The sequence below is a fragment of the Pongo pygmaeus genome, chromosome 4 (genome assembly GCF_028885625.2).
Source record: "Pongo pygmaeus isolate AG05252 chromosome 4, NHGRI_mPonPyg2-v2.0_pri, whole genome shotgun sequence".
Classification (NCBI taxonomy): Eukaryota; Metazoa; Chordata; class Mammalia; order Primates; family Hominidae; genus Pongo; species Pongo pygmaeus.
The window spans coordinates 71,928,010-71,947,599 of NC_072377.2; the positions used below are offsets into that span (position 1 = coordinate 71,928,010).

General features: G+C 39.9%; 1 protein-coding gene across 1 annotated transcript; it reads left to right on the forward strand.

The window, feature by feature from the left end:
• The first annotated feature begins 18,276 nt into the window (after window positions 1-18,276).
• LOC129036432 (peptidyl-prolyl cis-trans isomerase A-like) lies at window positions 18,277-18,937 on the forward strand. Its single transcript, XM_054487546.2, has one exon. It carries the CDS (start codon window positions 18,289-18,291, stop codon window positions 18,772-18,774), a length of 486 nt encoding a protein of 161 aa, XP_054343521.1. The 5' UTR covers window positions 18,277-18,288; the 3' UTR covers window positions 18,775-18,937.
• Window positions 18,938-19,590: the final 653 nt, after the last annotated feature.

Here is a 19,590-nt window from a genome sequence, read left to right on the forward strand (position 1 = left end):
TACTGAATACTGTACCTGCCTGTACCTCCTTTAATCCTCTCAATACCCCTATGATGGCAATGCTATTGCTATCCTCGTGTTATAAATGAGGAAACAGGCTTACAGGGCTTAAGTAATTTGCCCAAAGTTGCAGGTAGGAAAATAAAAGGTGCTAGGGTATTTTAAACCCTTGAACTCCACCAGCACTTCTCTTAAATCATCTAAAACCATTTTAGGGTCTATTTATTTTAAGACATTATTAACAAAATATGCCTAAAGTAATATTTAGTGCTTAAAGACATCACAAATTCTGCCAAAGTGGCAGAGAGGCTTCATTCACTCTTGTTAGCTCATTTAGCACCAAGATTTGCTTAGTTTTATCTTTTGTTCCCATGCCAAACCACAGTTAAATCTTGGTGTTTGGTGGAGGCTTTTCCTGAGCACCACGTTGCTTATAATTTAAATCTATGTAGAACTGTTTGTGTTCCTGTAGGGAGATCCCTTTACCTGGAGTTTTCTGTAGTTGGCTCTGGGAATGCTGAGAGTGCACGCTTCATCCTAAGTATGTGCATGCACTGCTTCTCTCTGGCCAAATTGTGCTTACCCATAGCTATGTTGTACCTGGTTTCATTTCCCCAAGTATGTGGTTTTCTGCCCTTGTCAAAGCCAAGGATGAGTGGAGCAGTGAGTCACGTGTGATTGTCACTGTTTTCTCTACATTTTACAAGAGAACCCACAGAGACTTAACATGTTTCCATTCTTTTACCTGCTCCTTCTTAGATATAATAAGAGATCAGAGAAAAGTGCTGTGAATCACTTGGCAATGATGAACAATTGCCTACGGCAGAGAAATGAATATGTCAGGCGTGTGGTTTTTCCAAACCTAAAATATTTGCTTTCAATGCACTTAGCAGAGTTTTAATTACAGGGTGTTAAACCCTTGGAGGTGTCATGGTTACTCAGCACTCAATTTGATGATCATATGTAAAATAATAATAGCTTTATTGAGATGCAGTTTACATATATTCACAAAGTTGTGTGACCATCACCACTATCTAATTTCAGAACATTCTCATACTCCAGTAGCAAGCTCTGTATTCATCAGCTATCATTTTTATTATGCTCCTCCTCCAGCTCCTGGCAACCACTAGTCTACTTTTTGTCTCTATGAATTTGCCCATTCTGGACATTTTATAGAAATAAAATCATACAGCATGTGGTCTTTTGTGATTGGATTCTTTCACTTAGCATAATGAGTTCAAGGTCCACTCATTTTGTAGTATGTATCTGTACTACATTCCTTTTTATTGACAAATAATATTCCATTGTATGGATATACCACATTTAGTTTATCCTCTCATCAGTTAATGGATATCTGGGTTCTTTTCACTTTTGGGATGTTATGAGTAATGCGACAATGAACACTCATGTACAGTTTTCTGTGTGAACATATGCTTTCTGCTGTCTTAGATATAGACCTAGGAGTGGAACTGCTGGGTCATATGACAAATCTGTTTAGCTGTTTGAGAAACTGCCAGACTATTTTCCTAAGTGGCTGCATCATTTTACATTCCCACAAACGGTGTATGGGGGTTCCAATTTCTCCACATTCTTGCTGACATTTATAATTTGTTATTTTGATTATAGCGGCTATGAAGTAGCATATCTTTCTGGTTTTTAATTTTTACTTTTTGCAATGGACTGAATGTTTGTCTCTTCCCCATCTTTCTCCTCCACCTGCCATGTGAGGAAATCAGGAAGAGGGCTCTCACCAGAACCTCACCATGCTGGCCCCTGATCTCAGACCTCCCAGCCTCCAGAACTGTGAGAAATAAATGTCTGTTGCTTAAACCACTCAGTCTATGTTATTCTTGTGATAGCAGCCCAAACTGACTAAGACATCATGGTAAAATAGACATAAGATAAAGTTTATCATTTAACCATTTATAGGGTACAATTCAATGGTATTAACTGCATTTACAATGTTGTGCAACCATCACCACTATCTATTTCCAGAACTGTTGCTGTTTCCCAAACAGAAACTCTATAATCAATGAACAATAAATTTCCCATGTCCTTTCCCCATTGAGGTTTGACTTGTGTTTTGCTAATGGCTAATGATATTAAACATCTTTTCATGTGCTTATTGGCCATTTATATATAAATATATATATATATATATATATCTTCTTTGGAAATATGTCTGTTATGTCTGTTCAAATCTCAGCTCACTGCAACCTCCGCCTCCCAGGTTCAAGCAATTCTCCTGCTTCAGCCTCCTGAGTAGCGAGTTTTACAGGCACACGCCACCACCCCCAGCTAATTTTTGTATTTTTAGTAGAGATGGGGTTCCATCATGTTGGCCAGGCTGGTCTTGAACTCCTGACCTCAAGTGATCTGCCCACCTCAGCCTCCCAAAGTGCTGGGATTATAGGTGTGAGCCACTGAGCCTGGCCCCTTTGACCATTTTTAAATTGGGTCGTTTCTCCTTTTATTGTTGAGTTATATATTCTGACTACAAGCTTACTATCAGGTATATTATTTACAAATATTTTCCCTGATTCCATGGTTTCACTTTCTTGGGGAAGAAAGCACAAGTTAGTAATTTTGATAAAGTTCCATTTACCTATTTTTGTTGTTGTTGTTTGCTTGTGCTTTTGGTATCGTATCTGAGAAGCCATTGCCTAATCCAAGGTCACAATAATTTACCCCCGTATTTTCTCTAAGAGTTTTGTAACTTACATTTAGTTCTATGATCCATTTTGAGTTAATTTTTGTATATGGTGTGATGTAGGGATCCAACTTTATTTTTGCATGTGAATGTTTAGTTCTCACAGCACCATTTGTTGGAAAGCCTATTCTTTCCCCCATTGAATTGTCTGGCACCATGACTAAAAATTAATTAACTGCAAATGGACTTTCACATGTATTCCATTCATCATATGTCTTTCTTTGTGCCAGAACGACACTGTCTTGATTACTGCAGTTTGTAGTAAGTTTTAAAACTGGGAAGTATGAGTCCTCCAACTTTATTCTTACCTTTCAAGATTGACTTGGTTCTTTTGGGTCCCTTACATTTCCATATGAATTTCATGATCAGCTTGTCAATTTCTGCAAAAAAGCCAGTTGGGATTTTTATGGAGATTGTATTGAATTTATATATCAGTGTTAGTAGTTTTCCCATCTTAATAATACTATGTCTTTATACCCATGAAGATAATTTTCCATTTATTTAGGTCTTCTTTAGTTGATTTAAATATTGTTTTATAGTTTTCAGCATATAAGTCTTGTGCTACTTTTGTTAAATTTATCCCTATTTTATTGTTTTGATGCTATTACAACTGTAATTATTTTCTTAATTTCATATTTGGGTTGTTTACTGCCAGAAATACAATTGATTTTTGAATATTGACCTTCTATCCTGAAACCTTGCTAAAAGTGTTTATTTATTCTAATAGTGGTTTCTGGTGGATTCTTCAAGATTTTCTAAATATAAGATCATGTCATCTGCCATAGAGATAATTTTACTTCTTCCTGTCCAATTTAAATGCATTTATTTCTTTTATTTTCTTTCTTTCCTTTTCCTTGACTAATTTATTTTATTTTAATTTTTTTAGAGATAGGGGTCTTATTCTGTCGCCCAGACTATAGTGCGGTGGAGCCATCATAGCTCACTGCAGCTTCAAACTTGGGCTCAAGTGATCTTCCCATCTCGGCCTTCTGAGTAGCTGATACTATAGGCATGCACCACCATGCCTGGCTAGTTTTTTCTCATATTTTGTAGAGACAGGGTCTCACTATTGCTCAGGCTGGTCTTGAACTTGGGCGTCAAATGATTCTCCCACTTCGGCTTCCCAAAGTGCTGAGATTATAGGCATGAGCCACTGCAACCAGTCTAGAATTTCTTTAGTCAGAAGAGAAAAAGTCAAGAAGGGCAAGGCCAAGAATGTCTAGGAGCCCAGTATGTTGCAAATAAATCTATTTGTTGATATTCGTATTTTCTCATTCCCTGATTAAGAGATCTCTCTTCTCTGATTCCCCCATTTAGGAAGGAATGTGTAACTTAAGGCAGAGTACTTCTTTTAAAACATGTTGTTGGACGTTACCCAGTGATCCATCAACCAGCATTCAACCAGTTGTCTTTCACCTCCAATCTCCTATCTTATCCTAAACCACCATGTTGGACACAAGGGGTAGAAAATATAAAATTTAAACAATAGAAACCGATGAACTTAGGTTGCTTTTCATTTGTGTACCCCAACCACCAGATTATGGTTATCAGTTTCTTCTTTTTGGCATCCTCACCCTAGCTTGTGATATCTGATATATATTTTTTTTCTGTATACCCATCTATGTCGGTGTTGGGAAATAAATGTCCCAACTTCGGAAGCTATGTTTATCATCTGGCCTCTGCTGCATGTGTATTACTTAGCCTTCTTATTACCTGGCCAATATAGAGAATTTAAAGTGTCTTCATAAATCTAATTTTAATTTTCTCTCAATAAGAACTGGAAAATATGTCTAATTATAAGGATGCTATAGACTACAATAGAAGAATATTCAATTCCTACTAATAACCCTGAGAAGTCTGAAATAATGTGTTATTTTTGGAATTACTATATTACAGTTTAGGCTGGCACAGCTATTTTTCAGGGAAGCAGCTGTAAAATAATAGAAAGAACAGTATGTTATGAGTGCAGTCCTGGGTTCTTGTTCTTCTGCAATTAGCTTGGTGTGTGGCCTTGGCTAAGTTATCACTTGAGCTCTCTGGGCCGGAAATGAAATGTTTGAACTAAAGAATCCCTCAAGCACTGATATTCCATGATCCTGTGATATGAATGAGAGGTGCTGTATGTAAGCCTAGTAAAGTGGGTCTGTATGCAAGCCAGTGCAAGAAGGCCGTAACTTTCAGGAAGCACACTGCAGAAATGATGTCACCATAGCTACCAGGGCAGCAGAGTCTCTTGAAGAAGGACTTGCATGAGAGTTTCAATTTTACATCCCAGCACACTAGCTTGCATTGTCTTTCCCTCCAAAGACCACAAAGCAGGAGGGGAAGCATATGACAACATATGGTACTGGAGCATGTATTCTGGATGAGATAATTCTTAAGAACAGAGTTCATCTAAGCAGAAGGCAATACAAATTCACAATCTCCTGAAGATCGTGAGTGTACAGCCTAGGGAGTTTCCTCTTTGATGTTCCTCCCACTCTAGCCTAATGGCCATCCTGAAGTAGGGTCAGAGGAAGGCCCAGAAAAGGTCCCCTAGCTATATGCTTGGAGCCATTGCTCACCAATATGTGGCATGTCCCAGTTTGACCAAGGCAGAATCACTTGTTATATTAGTTCATTCTCACACTGCTATAAATACCTGAGACTGGATAATTTATAAAGAAAAGAGGTTTAATTGGCTCACGGTTCTGCAGGCTATACAGGAAGCATAGTGGCTTCTGCTTCTGGGGAGGCCTCAGGAAGCTTTCAATCACAGCAGAAGGCAAAGCAGGAATGAGGTGTTTCACATAACAGAAGCAGTGCAAGGGGGTGTGGGAGGTGCCACACACTTTTAAACAACCAGAACTCACTATCACAAGGACAGCACCAAGTGGGGGATGGCGCTAAACCATTCATGAGAACTCCACCCCCATGATCCGGTCACCTCCCACCAGGCCCATCCTCCAACACTGGGGACTATAATTCGATATGCGATTTGGTGGGGACACAGATCCCAACCATATCACCTACTATCTCAGATTATTATTATTATTATTTTTATCATTTTGAGATGGTGTCTCGCTCTGTCACCCAGGCTGGAGTGCAGTGGCATGATCTCAGCTCACTGCAACCTCTGCCTCCTGGGTTCAAGCAATTCTCCTGCCTCAGCCTCCCGAGTAGCTGGGATTACAGGTAACTGCCACCGCACCTGGCTAAGTTTTATATTTTTAGTAGACATGGGATTTCACCATGTTGGCCAGGCTAGTCTCTAACTCCTGACCTCAGGTGATCCGCCCACCTCGGCCTCCCAAAGTGCTGGGATTACAGGCATGAGCCACTGTGCCCAGCCTCAGATAATTATTAATAGGACCCTTCTCCTCTTTAAAGTCTCCTGGCTTAGACAATAGATTATATGATCACCATAAGAGCATGCTTATTCCTAGGTCCACCCATTTGTTTTTTTAAGTAATAAAATAAAATGTTGTTCAATTAAATCCCTTCACTTACTTCATTTTCTAACAGTATCAGCTTCCATCTATTGTGTACCCACTTGCAGCATGCTCTGGGCCAAGGTTTTAGACGTGAAATCTTATTCACAGTGCCTTAGAGGGTATCATTAGTCCCCTTTAGATATGAGGAAACTGGGGCTCTGAGAGGAGAAAAATAGCAGATCCAGAATTTGAACCTAGGTCTGTTGGCATCAGAAGCCTTTTGTCATTATGCTGCTCTGTGTTAAAAATAAATAAATAAATAAATAAATAAATAAATAAATAAATAAAAGAAAAAAGAACAGAACAAAATATTTTTAACCTTCAGGAAACGTATATTATCTCATTTGTATTTTTAGATTTAGAATGCTGATTAGTGAAGCACTTCAGATCCTGGCATCGACACCCATTGTGTCTTCTCTCTGTTCCTCAGTTTCCTCTTTGGGAAAATGGGACTAATAGTAGTTTCTACCTCATGGCAGGGTTGTAAGGATTAAGAACTAACATACATAGAGTGCTTAGAACAGTGCCTGGTGCACTGCAATCTCTTCTTAACTGTTAGTGTTATTGTCATCATCACCACCACCATCATCACGTGATCAATTATACTTGAACGAAGCGCCCCCACTACGCATGCTTCACTAATAAAGCTCCTGCTCTCCAGCACCCTCGGCTCTTTCCAACCGCTGCACCTCAGCCCGCCTGCCAGTTTCCACTTACCTTGCCATCTGTCTCTGGTTGTATAATTTCTCATTAACATCCTTTTGTTGTTATAATTTCAATGAGTACAAAATATGTAAGAATTTTATGTTTTTACTGCAGAAACATAGTTTTTCTCCTTCTATCTACCACCTGATTCATCCAGCTTTGAAAAGCTGCAGGGCTCTGCAGCAATACTTGAAACATTATAACTTGAAGAGGGAGAAAACTGGGGTCTGTGTGACCATTTCTCAATTTTGCAATAATTCACAGTATCACTTCACCCTCTAGTCTCTTTAGCTCTGAAATGGAAAGAACAACATTTAGTTTCGAGATTCTTATACAGAAGTTATAGTCTTAAGGTAAAGAATTGGTAGATAACTATTGACTTAGGCATCATAATGGTTGAGGAACTTAAAATGTTGAGAATCACATAGAAAACATACATTTAAAGTTAAATATAATCTTTTTCTTATTACTCAAAAGAATAAAATGTTCATTGTTATATCTTATTTTCATATATGTGTATTTCTAAATTGTGTGTATATATATAAACAAAAATGAGATCAAACTGAAGTACTGTTTTGCAGTCTGCTTTTTTCCTGTTACAAAGTACTGTAAACATCTTTCTATTCCAATAATATTCAGTTCTTTTTCAACTATTTTTGGCAGCAGAACTAATTTTCTGAAAGGAACCACCCTACATAAGACAGATAAAATTAAAGCTTTTGAGGTTGAACAAGGAATGTGAGAGCCAGGGCATCATCCACTCTGTCTCCCACTGGTTTTCTTCTTCCCCACCCTCCAGTTGTTGCCCCTGCTATGGTTTGGATATGGGTTGTTTGTCCTCACCAAAGCTCGTGTTGAAATTTGATCCCTGGTGTGATGGTGTCGGGAGGTGGGGCATAGTAGGGGATGTGTAAGTCAAGAAGGCAGAGCCCTCATTAATGGGGCTATTTTCGTAGTGAATGTGTTCACATTCTAGAGAGACTGGCTTAGTTCAGGGGAATGGATGAGTTGTTATAAAGCCAGGAGGCCCTATGTTTCTCTCTTAACATGTGTCTTCTTCCCCTTGAGCTTCTCCGCCATGTTGTAACACAGCATGAAATCCCTGCCAGAAGCCAGGGCCATGACCCTGAACTTCTCAGCCTGCAGAACTCTGAGCCAAATAAACCTCTTTACTTTATAAATTACCCAGTTTCAGGTGTTCTTTTGTTGCAACACAGAATGAACTACGGCATCTGAGGCACCACCAAAGAACCCTGTGGATCCAAGGATCATTACAGCATGCCATTATATATTTAACGAGCATCTCTTCATTTAGATTATTTCCAATTTTTTTCTTTCATAAACAACACTGCAGTGAACATCCTTATAGCTAATCTTGGCATGTGTTATTTATTTATTTATTTCCTCAGAACACCTTTTTAGAAGCAGAATTTCTGAGTTATAGTATAAATTTTTTAAAAAATCAATATTGCAAAAAATGTCTTTTTAGAAAGTCTGTACAAATTAACCTACTAACCTTGGGTATTTTCATTACAAAAAAATCTTGGCCAAATGTTTTGGTTCATGGCAAAACCAGAAAATTTAGAGGAAACACCAGATACCATTAAATAGAGGAAGAGAGACGAGAATCTCTCACCTCACCCTCTCTTTCCCCCCGATACTCCCTCCTTCCCTCAGTCTTCATTTCCCTCCCAAAGGAATTTTGTTCTTTAATGTTTGCAGAGATCTTGAAAGCAAAGGCCCTACCCTCTAAGAGTTTGCATTTTAAGGTTAAAAGATAATAAAATGTGAAGAAAAGTTTGCTCATTCCTAAGAACTGGGCTTAGGACAAGTTCTAACATAGAAAACACTCTTGAAGTAGGAATTCAAGAGTCAAATGACCCTAAGAAAGTAGGCACTTTGGAAGAACATGGCTGGTAAGGGCAGATAGATACAACCTGGCCATATAATGTAGGCTTACCCACCATGATAATCATTCATTTGGCCCACTGGGCACTGGACCTATGACTTTAGTGTTCCCAGTTTAATGGGAAGTCCTTGAAAAAGCCATCTAGGAGACCCTTCACGAAATCACTTCCAGCTACCTGAGGGGAAAGTGCTGTTTCCAGTCATCTGCCACATCACCTACAACTCTGAGATATCATGGTGTGAATAAAATCACACTGGGTTGGGGGAGCAGCCGTGGGTAACCAAACTGTGAAATATCATCTCCTTCAAGTTGGGTAGAATTTTTTTCCCTTTTTCCTCTTAAATAAGAAATTGGCTTAATTTTCCCAGGAGATTCTTATGTGCTTTGCATTGAATATCTTTTGAATTCAGGGAGATCTCTACAGATTTCTCTGTGGAGGGAAAAGAACTTGAGGAGAGAGTTGGTAGTGGTAACCTTGGGTACACAGCAATGCTTTACTTTTTTATTTGATTTCTCCTATTTTAGTAGGTCTCTGAAGGTCTTTAAGCTAGCATTGTACGTGCACTTCAAAGAACTTCTAAATTAAACTTAAAAGTCTTTCCACAACAATTTCCTAAGATATAAATCATCTGTTATACCACAGGTTACCAGAGACCCCCAACTCCAGACTCAATACTGCACCAGGGCAGTTGTACAGAACTCACTGCCTTTTTGAAAACCTGAAGCACACCTCATCTACTCGACTCTACTTTCCTAAAGATTCTCAATGCTGGCTGCACATACATTGGCACCACTTGGAGGACTTTAGCAAGAGATGCCTGAGCCAGCCCCTGATATTTGGACACAATTGGCCTGGGGTGGGGCTGGACATCAGACTGTTTTAGGAGTTCCCCAGATGATTCTGTCAGATTCCTTTGAACCAGAGCAACTCCATCTTAAATAGGAGCTAGGTAAATGAAGCTGAGACCCACTGGGCTGCAATCCTAGACGGTTAAGGCATTCTAAGTCACAGGGTGAGAGATAGGAGGTCCGCACAAGATACAGGTCATAAAGACCTTGCTGATAAAAAAGATTGCAGTAAAGAAGCCAGCCAAAACCCACTGAAACCAAGATGGCCACAAGAGTAACCTCTGGTCATCCTCACTGATACCCTCCCACCAGCGCATTTACAAGTGCCATGGCAACGTAAGGAAGTTATCCTATATGGTCTAAAAAGGGAAGGCATGAATAATCCACCCCTTGTTTAGCATATAATCCAGAAATAACCATAAAAATGGGCAACCAGTAGCCCTTAGGACTGCTCTGTCTATGGAGTAGCCGTTCTCTTATTTCTTTACTTTCCTAATAAACTTGCTTTCACTTTACTGTATGGACTCGCCCTGAATTCTTTCTTGCATGAGATCCAAGAACCCTCTCTTGGGGTCTGGATGGGGATCCCTTTCCTGTAACAATTTCGATTAAGAATCTTGAACTTTACCAAGTACTTCTCTAATTTCATCTTTTTGTCTAAGAATTTGGTTGAATTTAAAGTAGTCACTTTAAGGAAATTAAGAAAAATAAAGAAAAAGATTAGAAGAGAAAAATTTCTCCATTTTAACAATGCATTTCACTCTCCTAAAATAAAGCATAAATATTAGGGCAAGGTCATTAACTTACCTGGAGGAGGGCCGAGCACTGGGGCAAGGACATGGGCAGTGTGGGAGGAGACAATATGACATTAAGATTGGTTTAACATATGAAACACCTTCTTACAGTGTCACTACTAAATAGTTGGAATGGTTAAGAGCAATCATTCCAAGCCAAGTTCTTGGTGCTTCAGAAGGCTGCCATACTTTTTCCTCTGGATCAGGCGCTTAATTACTTCATTTGTCTGAGATCTCATCGTGGAACTCATTACTAAATCCATCAGGACCTAGAGGGTGTCAGGATGATGTAGCAGTCTTATAAATTTCTTTATATTATCTAGTAATTCTTATTGCACATTAAATGCTTCAGAATGACAGAAAGATGTAACTTATCATTGTGACTGGGAATGACTTTGAAAACATCTTTTTCTCCTTTTAAGAGGAGAAAAGAACAATGGAAAGAGTCTTTTAAATCTCCAAATTAGTATTTAACTAAGTTAGCACGAAACCTGTTCTCTTTCAAGCCTTTGATTGCTTTATTAGAAGTAATTGCTTATCTCGGTTTAAGAAAATTGGTTGAGACAGGTTACTTGCTTTCATGTCTCATTCATATCCACTTTATATTAAGTATTTTGAATGTATTTTTAACCCTTAATGTTTTGCAGACTAGACAGGAACCTACAGAAAGAAGAGATATGTTCTTTTAACATCAATATATTACTCTTATTAAAAATATCATTCTCACTAATGTCAAATGGTCTTTTGGTACCTAATGATTTGACAAGAACAAATACAACCATGTGGATTTGGAATCAGGAGAGAATAGGGTCATTTATCTGTGGTGCTGTGGGAGAGACATTTTCTTTTTCAATTTTCTTCTCCATTTTCTTATTACAATTACCGTTTGGGTTCATTATGACAACTCCCATCATTATGTTCCAGCCCACAAGCTGGAGAAAGATTGATGGTAGAAGAAAATACAGTCTTTGGCATCAAAGCTACATCTAGCTGTTAATATAACAGAGTAGAAATACATGAAATCCATTTATAAGATTTATGCTTATGATGGAGACAGTAGTACAAGGTATAAAATATTAAGATGTAGAACCTGAAATGTTGGCAGGTAGCATGTGAATTTCAATCATTTATTCATTCTTATTCATTCTCTCATTCTTTCAACAAATCTTGAGCATTAATTATGTGTGCATCTTGTACACTGAGCTTGAAATGAACTCTAATAAGACCCAGCCTGATAAGGGATGTGGGATGAGAAATATGCACACCGTGGCAGTTGGGGATAGAGGGCTTACTTATCTGGTTTTGACCATTGTGAAGGCTTGAGTTTTGATTCTGATTATCTGGTGGGAAACTCTAGGTCTAGGTGTCCATTATAATGATAACTAGTTTGTTCATTTGTTTGTTTTTAACACAAAGCTTTGTTGTGAATAACCAAATCTACAAATGAAAACCGTATATTTACTAATTCATTCTGTAGTACAGAAACAATAAAAGCTCCACAGTGAGTCAATACAAGCCTCTAATTTCTCCTCACCTAAGAAATTGGTAATTCTTCTTTAACTGTTGTAACAATGAGAAAAGTTTGGTGCAGGCTGGGTTACTTTCTTCCAACATAGTAGTGTATCCATGTAGTTGCCTCCTTTGATGTTTTTAGAGATGCTTTCCTTGTTGCAGGTCCCTTGTAACTAACTTCAGAGAGTTAGACTTTGTTTTTTTAACCTTGGGAAGGTCTGCTGTAGGTCTTGTTTATGAGAGCACTCCAAATGTTCCCTCTGTGGGATTTTCTTTCTCAGCTCTATAGCTTTGGGTGGGGTGTTCTAAAAACCTTTGAAGCAGAAGAGTCATTTCCTGTTTGGAGGCCTAAGAGTAAAGAAAGCCCTTTGTCATTGCTCAGAAATGGGGAGTCCATGACAATTGTTGTGCAAGAGCATTCAACACTCACCAGGTAGAAATGGGTAGATGGAGATGTTGCCCTTTAATCACTTCTTCCTCAACATCATGTAGGTTATAATCAGCACCGTTCTAGGCACTGGAGATGCAACAAAAGGCAGTGTTCCTAGCCCCAAGGAGCTTATAGTCTGGTGAGGGAGTCAGACAATTATGGAACCATGTGACTAGTGCTATGATAGAGGTATGCAGGCAGGGGATGGGTGCTATGGGATCATAGAGAAAGGTTACTTAATCCAGAAAAGTTAAAAGCATTTAAAGTTTTGTTAAGTAGCATAACTTTTTGAAAGTTGATTACTCCAAAACAATCTGGGAACTTTCTCTAAGATATTTTGTAGTTCTATACTAAAATATATACGTAAATATATTTATAAAATAATGAATAATTTTTGTGCTATGTTTGTTAAGGTAGCATTTTATTATTATTCAATTTCTTTAACCTTTAAAATGTGAGATCTATCAGGAGGCTGTCAGGGAAGTTTTCCTACGAAGATCTTACCAAACCTGAGACCTACAGAACAAGTGTCAGTAAGCCAGAGAAAGCCAAGAAGGGGAGAGGGTGTGTTCTGTGTTCTGTAAAGGGAAACAGCACATACAAAGGCTGGGAGAGGTAGGGTGTGATGGCTCATGCCTGTAATCCCAGCACTTTGGGAGGCCAAGGTGGGTGCATCACCTGAGGTCAGGAGCTTGAGACCAGCTTGGCCAACATCGTGAAACCCCGTCTCTACTAAAAATACAAAAATTAGCTGGCGTGGTGGTGCATGCCTGTAATTCCAGCTACTGGGGAGGCAGAGGCGGGAGAATTACTTGAACCTGGGAGGCAGAGGTTGCAGTGAGCTGAGATGGTACCATTGCACTCTAACCTGGGTGACAGAGCAAGGCTCCGTCTCAAAAAAAAAAAGGCTGGGAGACAAGAAGCAATGGGTTGGGAAAGTTGGGTTACTGCTTCCCATCCTGCATTGAAGAGGGAAGCCTAGAAGTAGGATGGAAGGGGGTGGAAGAGTAAGCAGGGGTATGACAGTGGAGAACCTTATATGTTCAACAAGGAGTCCAGGCTTTATCCTGAAGCCAATGGAAGAAGAGGGGATAATAAAGGCCTTTGAACAGGACTGAGACAAGATTAGATTTTTGGAGGATGAACTGGAAGAAAAAGACCGGAGGCAGGAAGACCAAGGGGACGCTGATGTAATAAACCAGGGAAGAGAAGATGGCAGTGTGAACTTAGGCAAGGGTCATGGAGAATTGAAAAAGATGATGGACTAGACAGTTACTTGGACTGGATTTGGTGACTGGCCAATGTGGGGATGAGAAAGAGGGGAGAATCCGATTCCACCTTGGCCACAGCCTGTGGGTCCAGGATGTTTTGTAGGTAGAAATGAGTTTTAGATATATGAGTCTAATTATACATATTTTAGGTAAATTTGCTGTAGAGACCAAGATAGCTTTTCCTTTCAAATCTCTATTGCATGAAATCACCTTCTAGCTTAGACATCTTAAAATGCAAATCTCAGGAGGTTTACTTCCCCAGGGAGGTACATCTGTTCTTTCTACCAATTGGCGTGGGTTTTGGACCTTGTTATTTTTGAATCAGTTACAGTCTCCCTGCCAGCTGAGGGCACATAACTTTTCATTACTGGCAATACTGGAGTCAAGGAGCCCTGCCTATCCTAACTCTAGGTCTGGAGTTAGAGCCCGTTGAGTCTGTGGTAGTTCCTTTTGCTTTTGGTATTTAGTTAGTAGGAAAACTGAGAGGATATTGAATTTCATTAACACTTCCTTAGAAGCACATTTCCTTAGAAGCGTGAATATTGCCTGAATTCTGAACACTCTGAATCTTCACCAAGAGAAGAAACAAAATGCCGTGGCAAAAGGGTAGGAGTTATCTTTGGTTCTCCTTTAGCTCTAGTCCATTTCTTGACATAAGCTCCCTCCATCCTTGCAGACCTACCCCCCATTTTGTATCTATTGACCTTCATTATGCCCTAACCTGCCTTCCCCTCCCCTTTTCTTGAGAATTTTACATATTTTGCCTTTCCATGTTGAACTATGTGTATCCCCTTCCTCCTCGGCCCTCCCCACCATAACTGTGCTGTTGTATTTCATCCATAAGATAGGCACTCTGCCCTATTCCAGCTCTTAAACCCTAGTGTGCTTCAGAATCACTGGAGATGCTTATTCAACTCCTGGGCCACTCGTCCTGTGTTTCTGAATCAGGAGAGCTGGGCCAGGGCCTAGGAATCTGCATTTTAACAGAAGGTACCCTCCCCTGCTCCAGGTGGTTCTGACTTGGTAAGACCACTCTTTGAGCAACCCCATACTCTGCTGTAGCAGAACAGCCCTGTTTTTTGGTCAGGAGACCTGGGTTTAGTTCCAGTGATGCCCTCCACCAGTCCTGTGGCTTTGGGGGAGTCACTTCAACTCCCTGAGCTTCTATTTCCTCATCTAAATCCTGGAGAAGCAGGGAGATACATTACACTGGAGACCTAAACTCCCTTGCCCCATGGCCTTCCCTTCTTTCCTGGCTGGAAAACCCCAAATCTGGATGGCTCTACTCTCTGCCTTCTCTTCCCTGCACCCAGGCTACTGAATGTGCTGAGAGAAAGTCATGGGCCCAGGCCAATGGTGCTGCCCAGACTAGCTTTCAACACCATGCAAAGGATCATGGCCCTCCTCCTGTCAGCAACCTCTCTCCTGCCTTACCAAATGCTCTTCTTTCTCCTCAAATGTCAGGCCCAGCCGTTCATCCTGCATCTTAACATGTGAACTTACCTTTCAACCTACAGAGAAAGTAGAAGCCACGACAGGAAATCCCTTAACTTCCTACCACCACACCTGCAAATGCACCGGCTTCCATACCTGTCCTTTCCTGCTATTGCATTGTCTCTCCTCTGGGATATATCATTTTTATCTCGGATGCTCTGGATCTTGCTCTTTCAGGTTCCTCTGTCTCTCCTGTATCTTCCACCTCTTCCCCTCTTCAATTATATTCCTACCACCCAGAGATTTGTGCTGTTAACATATTGATATAATCCTTTCAGGTTTTTAAAAAATATGTGTAAGAGTACATTTTATTATACCTCATTGGAATTTTTATCAATTAAATTTCAAAATGGAGTTAGGGGGAGCAGAGTTACTATGTTATGGGACCTATAGGAATTGGGCCTTACAATTGTGGGAGGAGAGAAATGAAGGCCCGAGATGAGAAAATTGGAGAAAGACAGCAGTCATTTGTCAGTCATCTGAGAAGCCAAGCGTTTCCTCCTGGATTATCCAAGTAGGTCCAGTGTGACAACAAGCGTCCTTATAAGAGGGAGGCAGAAGGATGTGACTACAGTAGTAGGAAATGTGATGACAACTGGAGCCATGCGAGGGTGGGGACCTGAGGCAACACATGCAGGTGGCCTCCACAACTTAGAAAAAGCAAGGGAATGAATTCGCCCTTAGAGCCTCCAGAAGATACCAGCCCTGCTGACACCTTGCCATTAGCCCAGAGAAACTGATTTCAGACATCTGGACTCCAGAACTGTAAGAAAATAAGTTTGCATTGTTTTAAGCCACCAAGTTTGTGGTAATTTGTTGTAAGAGCCCTAGGAAACAAATGCACATATCCAGCCACAAAGGGAGACCACCAAGGGAGCATCTCTGGAGAAGTCTGTAGAAAGCTGCTGCCTCTGTAGTTATGTGCTCTAGAGATCTGCAGGCAGCTGGTGCTGGGCCTGGGACCACTGTTGGTTGGTCAGCAGGGCTAGAAACAAGAGGACCTGGACATAAGAGTAGAGGAGAACTGGACCCCACTAGACACTCCTTTGTCTGTCCTTACTACATCTGACCGAAAATACCTGCAGAAAGCAATGGCCATTTTGTCACCTCTAAATTTCATACAAGCTCCTCTTGAGCCAGGTTTAGCCCATATAGGGAACAGAACTCTGGGACCCATAGTTTCCACCTTAACCAAGTTGACACAGCACATTCCAATATAGGATCATATGGTTTTATTGGTTTCCCACCATACTGAACATTATGGCAAGAGCAGTTTACTATATCGCGGGATATTCTTCCAAACTAATTTAGAAGAAACTGTGATGAACCATTATTTATTTAACTTTCCTTCTATTATTGTTAACTTAGGATGTTTTCCATTTTTCTCTATCAGAAACAGTGCTGCAGCAACTCTCTGTGCATACAAATATTCGTCAGTATCTCTGACATTTCGCGGGAATGGATTCCTAGAAAGGAGATTACTAAATTAAAGGAAGTGAATTTCTACGGAGCTTGATGATTCCTGCCAGACTGCTTTCCAGAAGTGATGTATCAGTTTTCATTCCTATTAACATTGGGCTCAGGCCAGCATTGAATATTATATTTTAAATCTTTTCAAAGAGACATTTCTTGACTATCTCTGATACTGGTGATCATTATTGGCTCAGGAATTGGATGTAAAGTGAGCTAGCTGGACTGGTGACACCTTCCCTTTACCTCCGGTGGGTTCCTACACCTTCAGAAGCTGCACCCTTGATGAAAGGGGACAACCTGTTCTGGTGAGGAATCTAGCATCTTTCAGTCAAGAACTTGGGGGAAGTATGTTGCTTAAAAATTAAATACATCCTCAGTAAACACGTTACGCACAAGAAAAACTGATGTTCCTATATCAGAAATACAGAAACGGAAATAGAAAGCAAGTGACTTTCCCAGGTATAGCTAGCAAGTCCCTAGCAGGGTCACACTTAGCATTTACTTTCCGAAAATTTTCCATCATGATTTAAGACATTTCAAAGCATCTATATTGTGCCAAAAATTAGATTCTGCATCACATATAGGAAAGCACAATTTTTGGCTTATTGCTTAAATACTAAGTCACATTAATTGGCTGTTTCCCATTGCAAATATTTGATTTAATAAGGATCTTTTCATCACACATAATTTTAAATGATCTTTTTGATTTTCAGCTTTGCTGCAACACAGATGAAACTAAAACAAAATTGTATAATGCTGAAGTGACCCAAGGAGAAAACCTCTCACACAGATAATTTTGTGCAGAGAGTGAGTAAGCAGTCTATGCCACATCTTCCCCAAATTTATATTTTAGCTGAAATGTAATGGTTAGACAGATAGTCAGTAATTGGTACAGTGAGAAGAGAAATTAGTTCTGACTTATCTTCTCTCCAAACTGCAAAGTGTATTTTTATATACAATTTCAGAATTATAATAAAATGATCTAGTTTCCATTCATCAAAATGAGCGATGCTGAATGTCTGATGACTGGCTTGCTTTCTGAAATCTTATTTTAGAGTTATCAGACTGTCTGAGATCCTTGGGAAACTTCTGCATTAAGTGAGCCAATTGGCAAATAAACATCTACTTAACATGTACAAAACTATACAAGGCTGAGATACAGAGGATGTGGCAGAGATGATCAGTGGTTATCTCAGAATGGTCTCTGAACCAGCAGCATCAGCAGCACCTTGGAACTGATCAGAAATGCTTACCTTACACATAATGGATCAGAAACTCTATGGAGAGGCTGGGCAGTTGTGTTTTAACAAGCCCCATGATGTACGCTAAAGTTATCTAAGAACTCTGATCCCAAGAAACAACTTAAAACACGCACACACACAGGAGTCAGCTCTGGAAAAGAGGAAATATTGTGTCATTAGCATATCAGAAAATTTGAAGAAGCCCTGAAAGAGCAAAGCTGATGTGTTCACATTCGCAGAGGAAACCATAGCCCAAATAATGTAGAAAAAAATATATTAGTAAGGGAATGAGAATGTTTTAGGAGGAACTCCAGAATAGGAGAATACTAAAAATGGCAGGGGCAAAAAAAAAAAAAAAATCGAAGAAATAATATAAGAAAAATTCCCAGCAGAAGCCGCAGCGGCCAGGAGCCCTGTACTCTCAGCCATGGTGAATCCCACCGTGTTCTTCCACATTCCAGTGGACAGCGAGCCCTTGGGCCGTGTCTCCTTCGAGCTGTTTGCAGATAAGTTTCCAAAGACAGCAGAAAACTTTCGTGCTCTGAGCACTGGAGAGAAAGGATTTGGTTATAAGGGTTCTTGCTTTCACAGAACTATTCCAGGGTTTATGTGTCAGAGTGATGACTTCACACGCCATAATGGCACTGGTGGCAAGTCCATCTACGGGGAGAAATTTGATGATGAGAACTTCATTCTAAAGCATACAGGTCCTGGCATCTTGTCCATGGCAAATGCTGGACCCAACACAAACGGTTCCCAGTTTTTCATCTGCACTGCCAAGACTGAGTGGTTGGATGACATGCCTGTGGTCTTTGGCAAGGCGAAAGAAAGCATGAATATTGTGGAGGCCATGGAGCGCTTTGGGTCCAGGAATGGCAAGACCAGCAAGAAGATCACGAGTGGACAACTCTAATAAATTAGAGGGGACAACTCTAATAAATTTGACTTGTGTTTTATCTTAACCACCAGACCATTCCTTCTGTAGCTCAGGAGAGCAGCCGTCCACCCCATTTGCTCGCAGTATCCTAGAATCTTTGTGCTCTCGCTGCAATTCCCTTTGGGTTCCATGTTTTCCTTGTTCCCTTCCATGACTAGCTGGATTGCAGCATTGAATTAAGTTTATGATTATGAAATAAAAACTAAATAACAAAAAGAAAAGAAAAATTCCCAGAGCTGAACAATGACACGTTTTCAGATTAAAAGTACCCACAAAATGCTAAGCAGGTTGGAATAGACACATCTTGGTGAAATTTCAAGACACTAAGGATGAAGAGCAAGTTTCTAGAGAGAGAGGAGAAAAAACAGATTACTTAAACAGGAGAATCAGTTTGGCATCAGAATTCTCATCAGAAACGCTGAAGACTAACAGGCACTAAGGAATCACTTCAAAAATTTATGAAAAATATTTTGAACAAAGTATTGGGTTCCTGGAAAAACTAACATTCAAGTTAGAGGGCAACAAGAAAATGACAATTTTAAGCGCAAGAAGTCTTGTTGCATTAAAGAATTTACGAAGGGGTTAAAGTTTAAAAATATTGAGCCATTTGGGAAACTGTATTTTAGTTTGAGAGAAAGAAATATTTGGATTACTGTCAGAATAATTCCCAAGAGAACATTTAACAAGATTACACATTTTTAAAAACAAAAGCAAGAATAAAAGAGAGAGAGAGAAAGAGGAAGAGGAAGGAAGGAGGGAAAGGGAGGGAGGGAGGAAGGAAGGAAGGAAAGG

Bases quoted from the DNA above. Each gene is read 5' to 3' on its own strand.
- LOC129036432 (XM_054487546.2), top strand. From the start codon at position 18,289: ATGGTGAATCCCACCGTGTTCTTCCACATTCCAGTGGACAGCGAGCCC.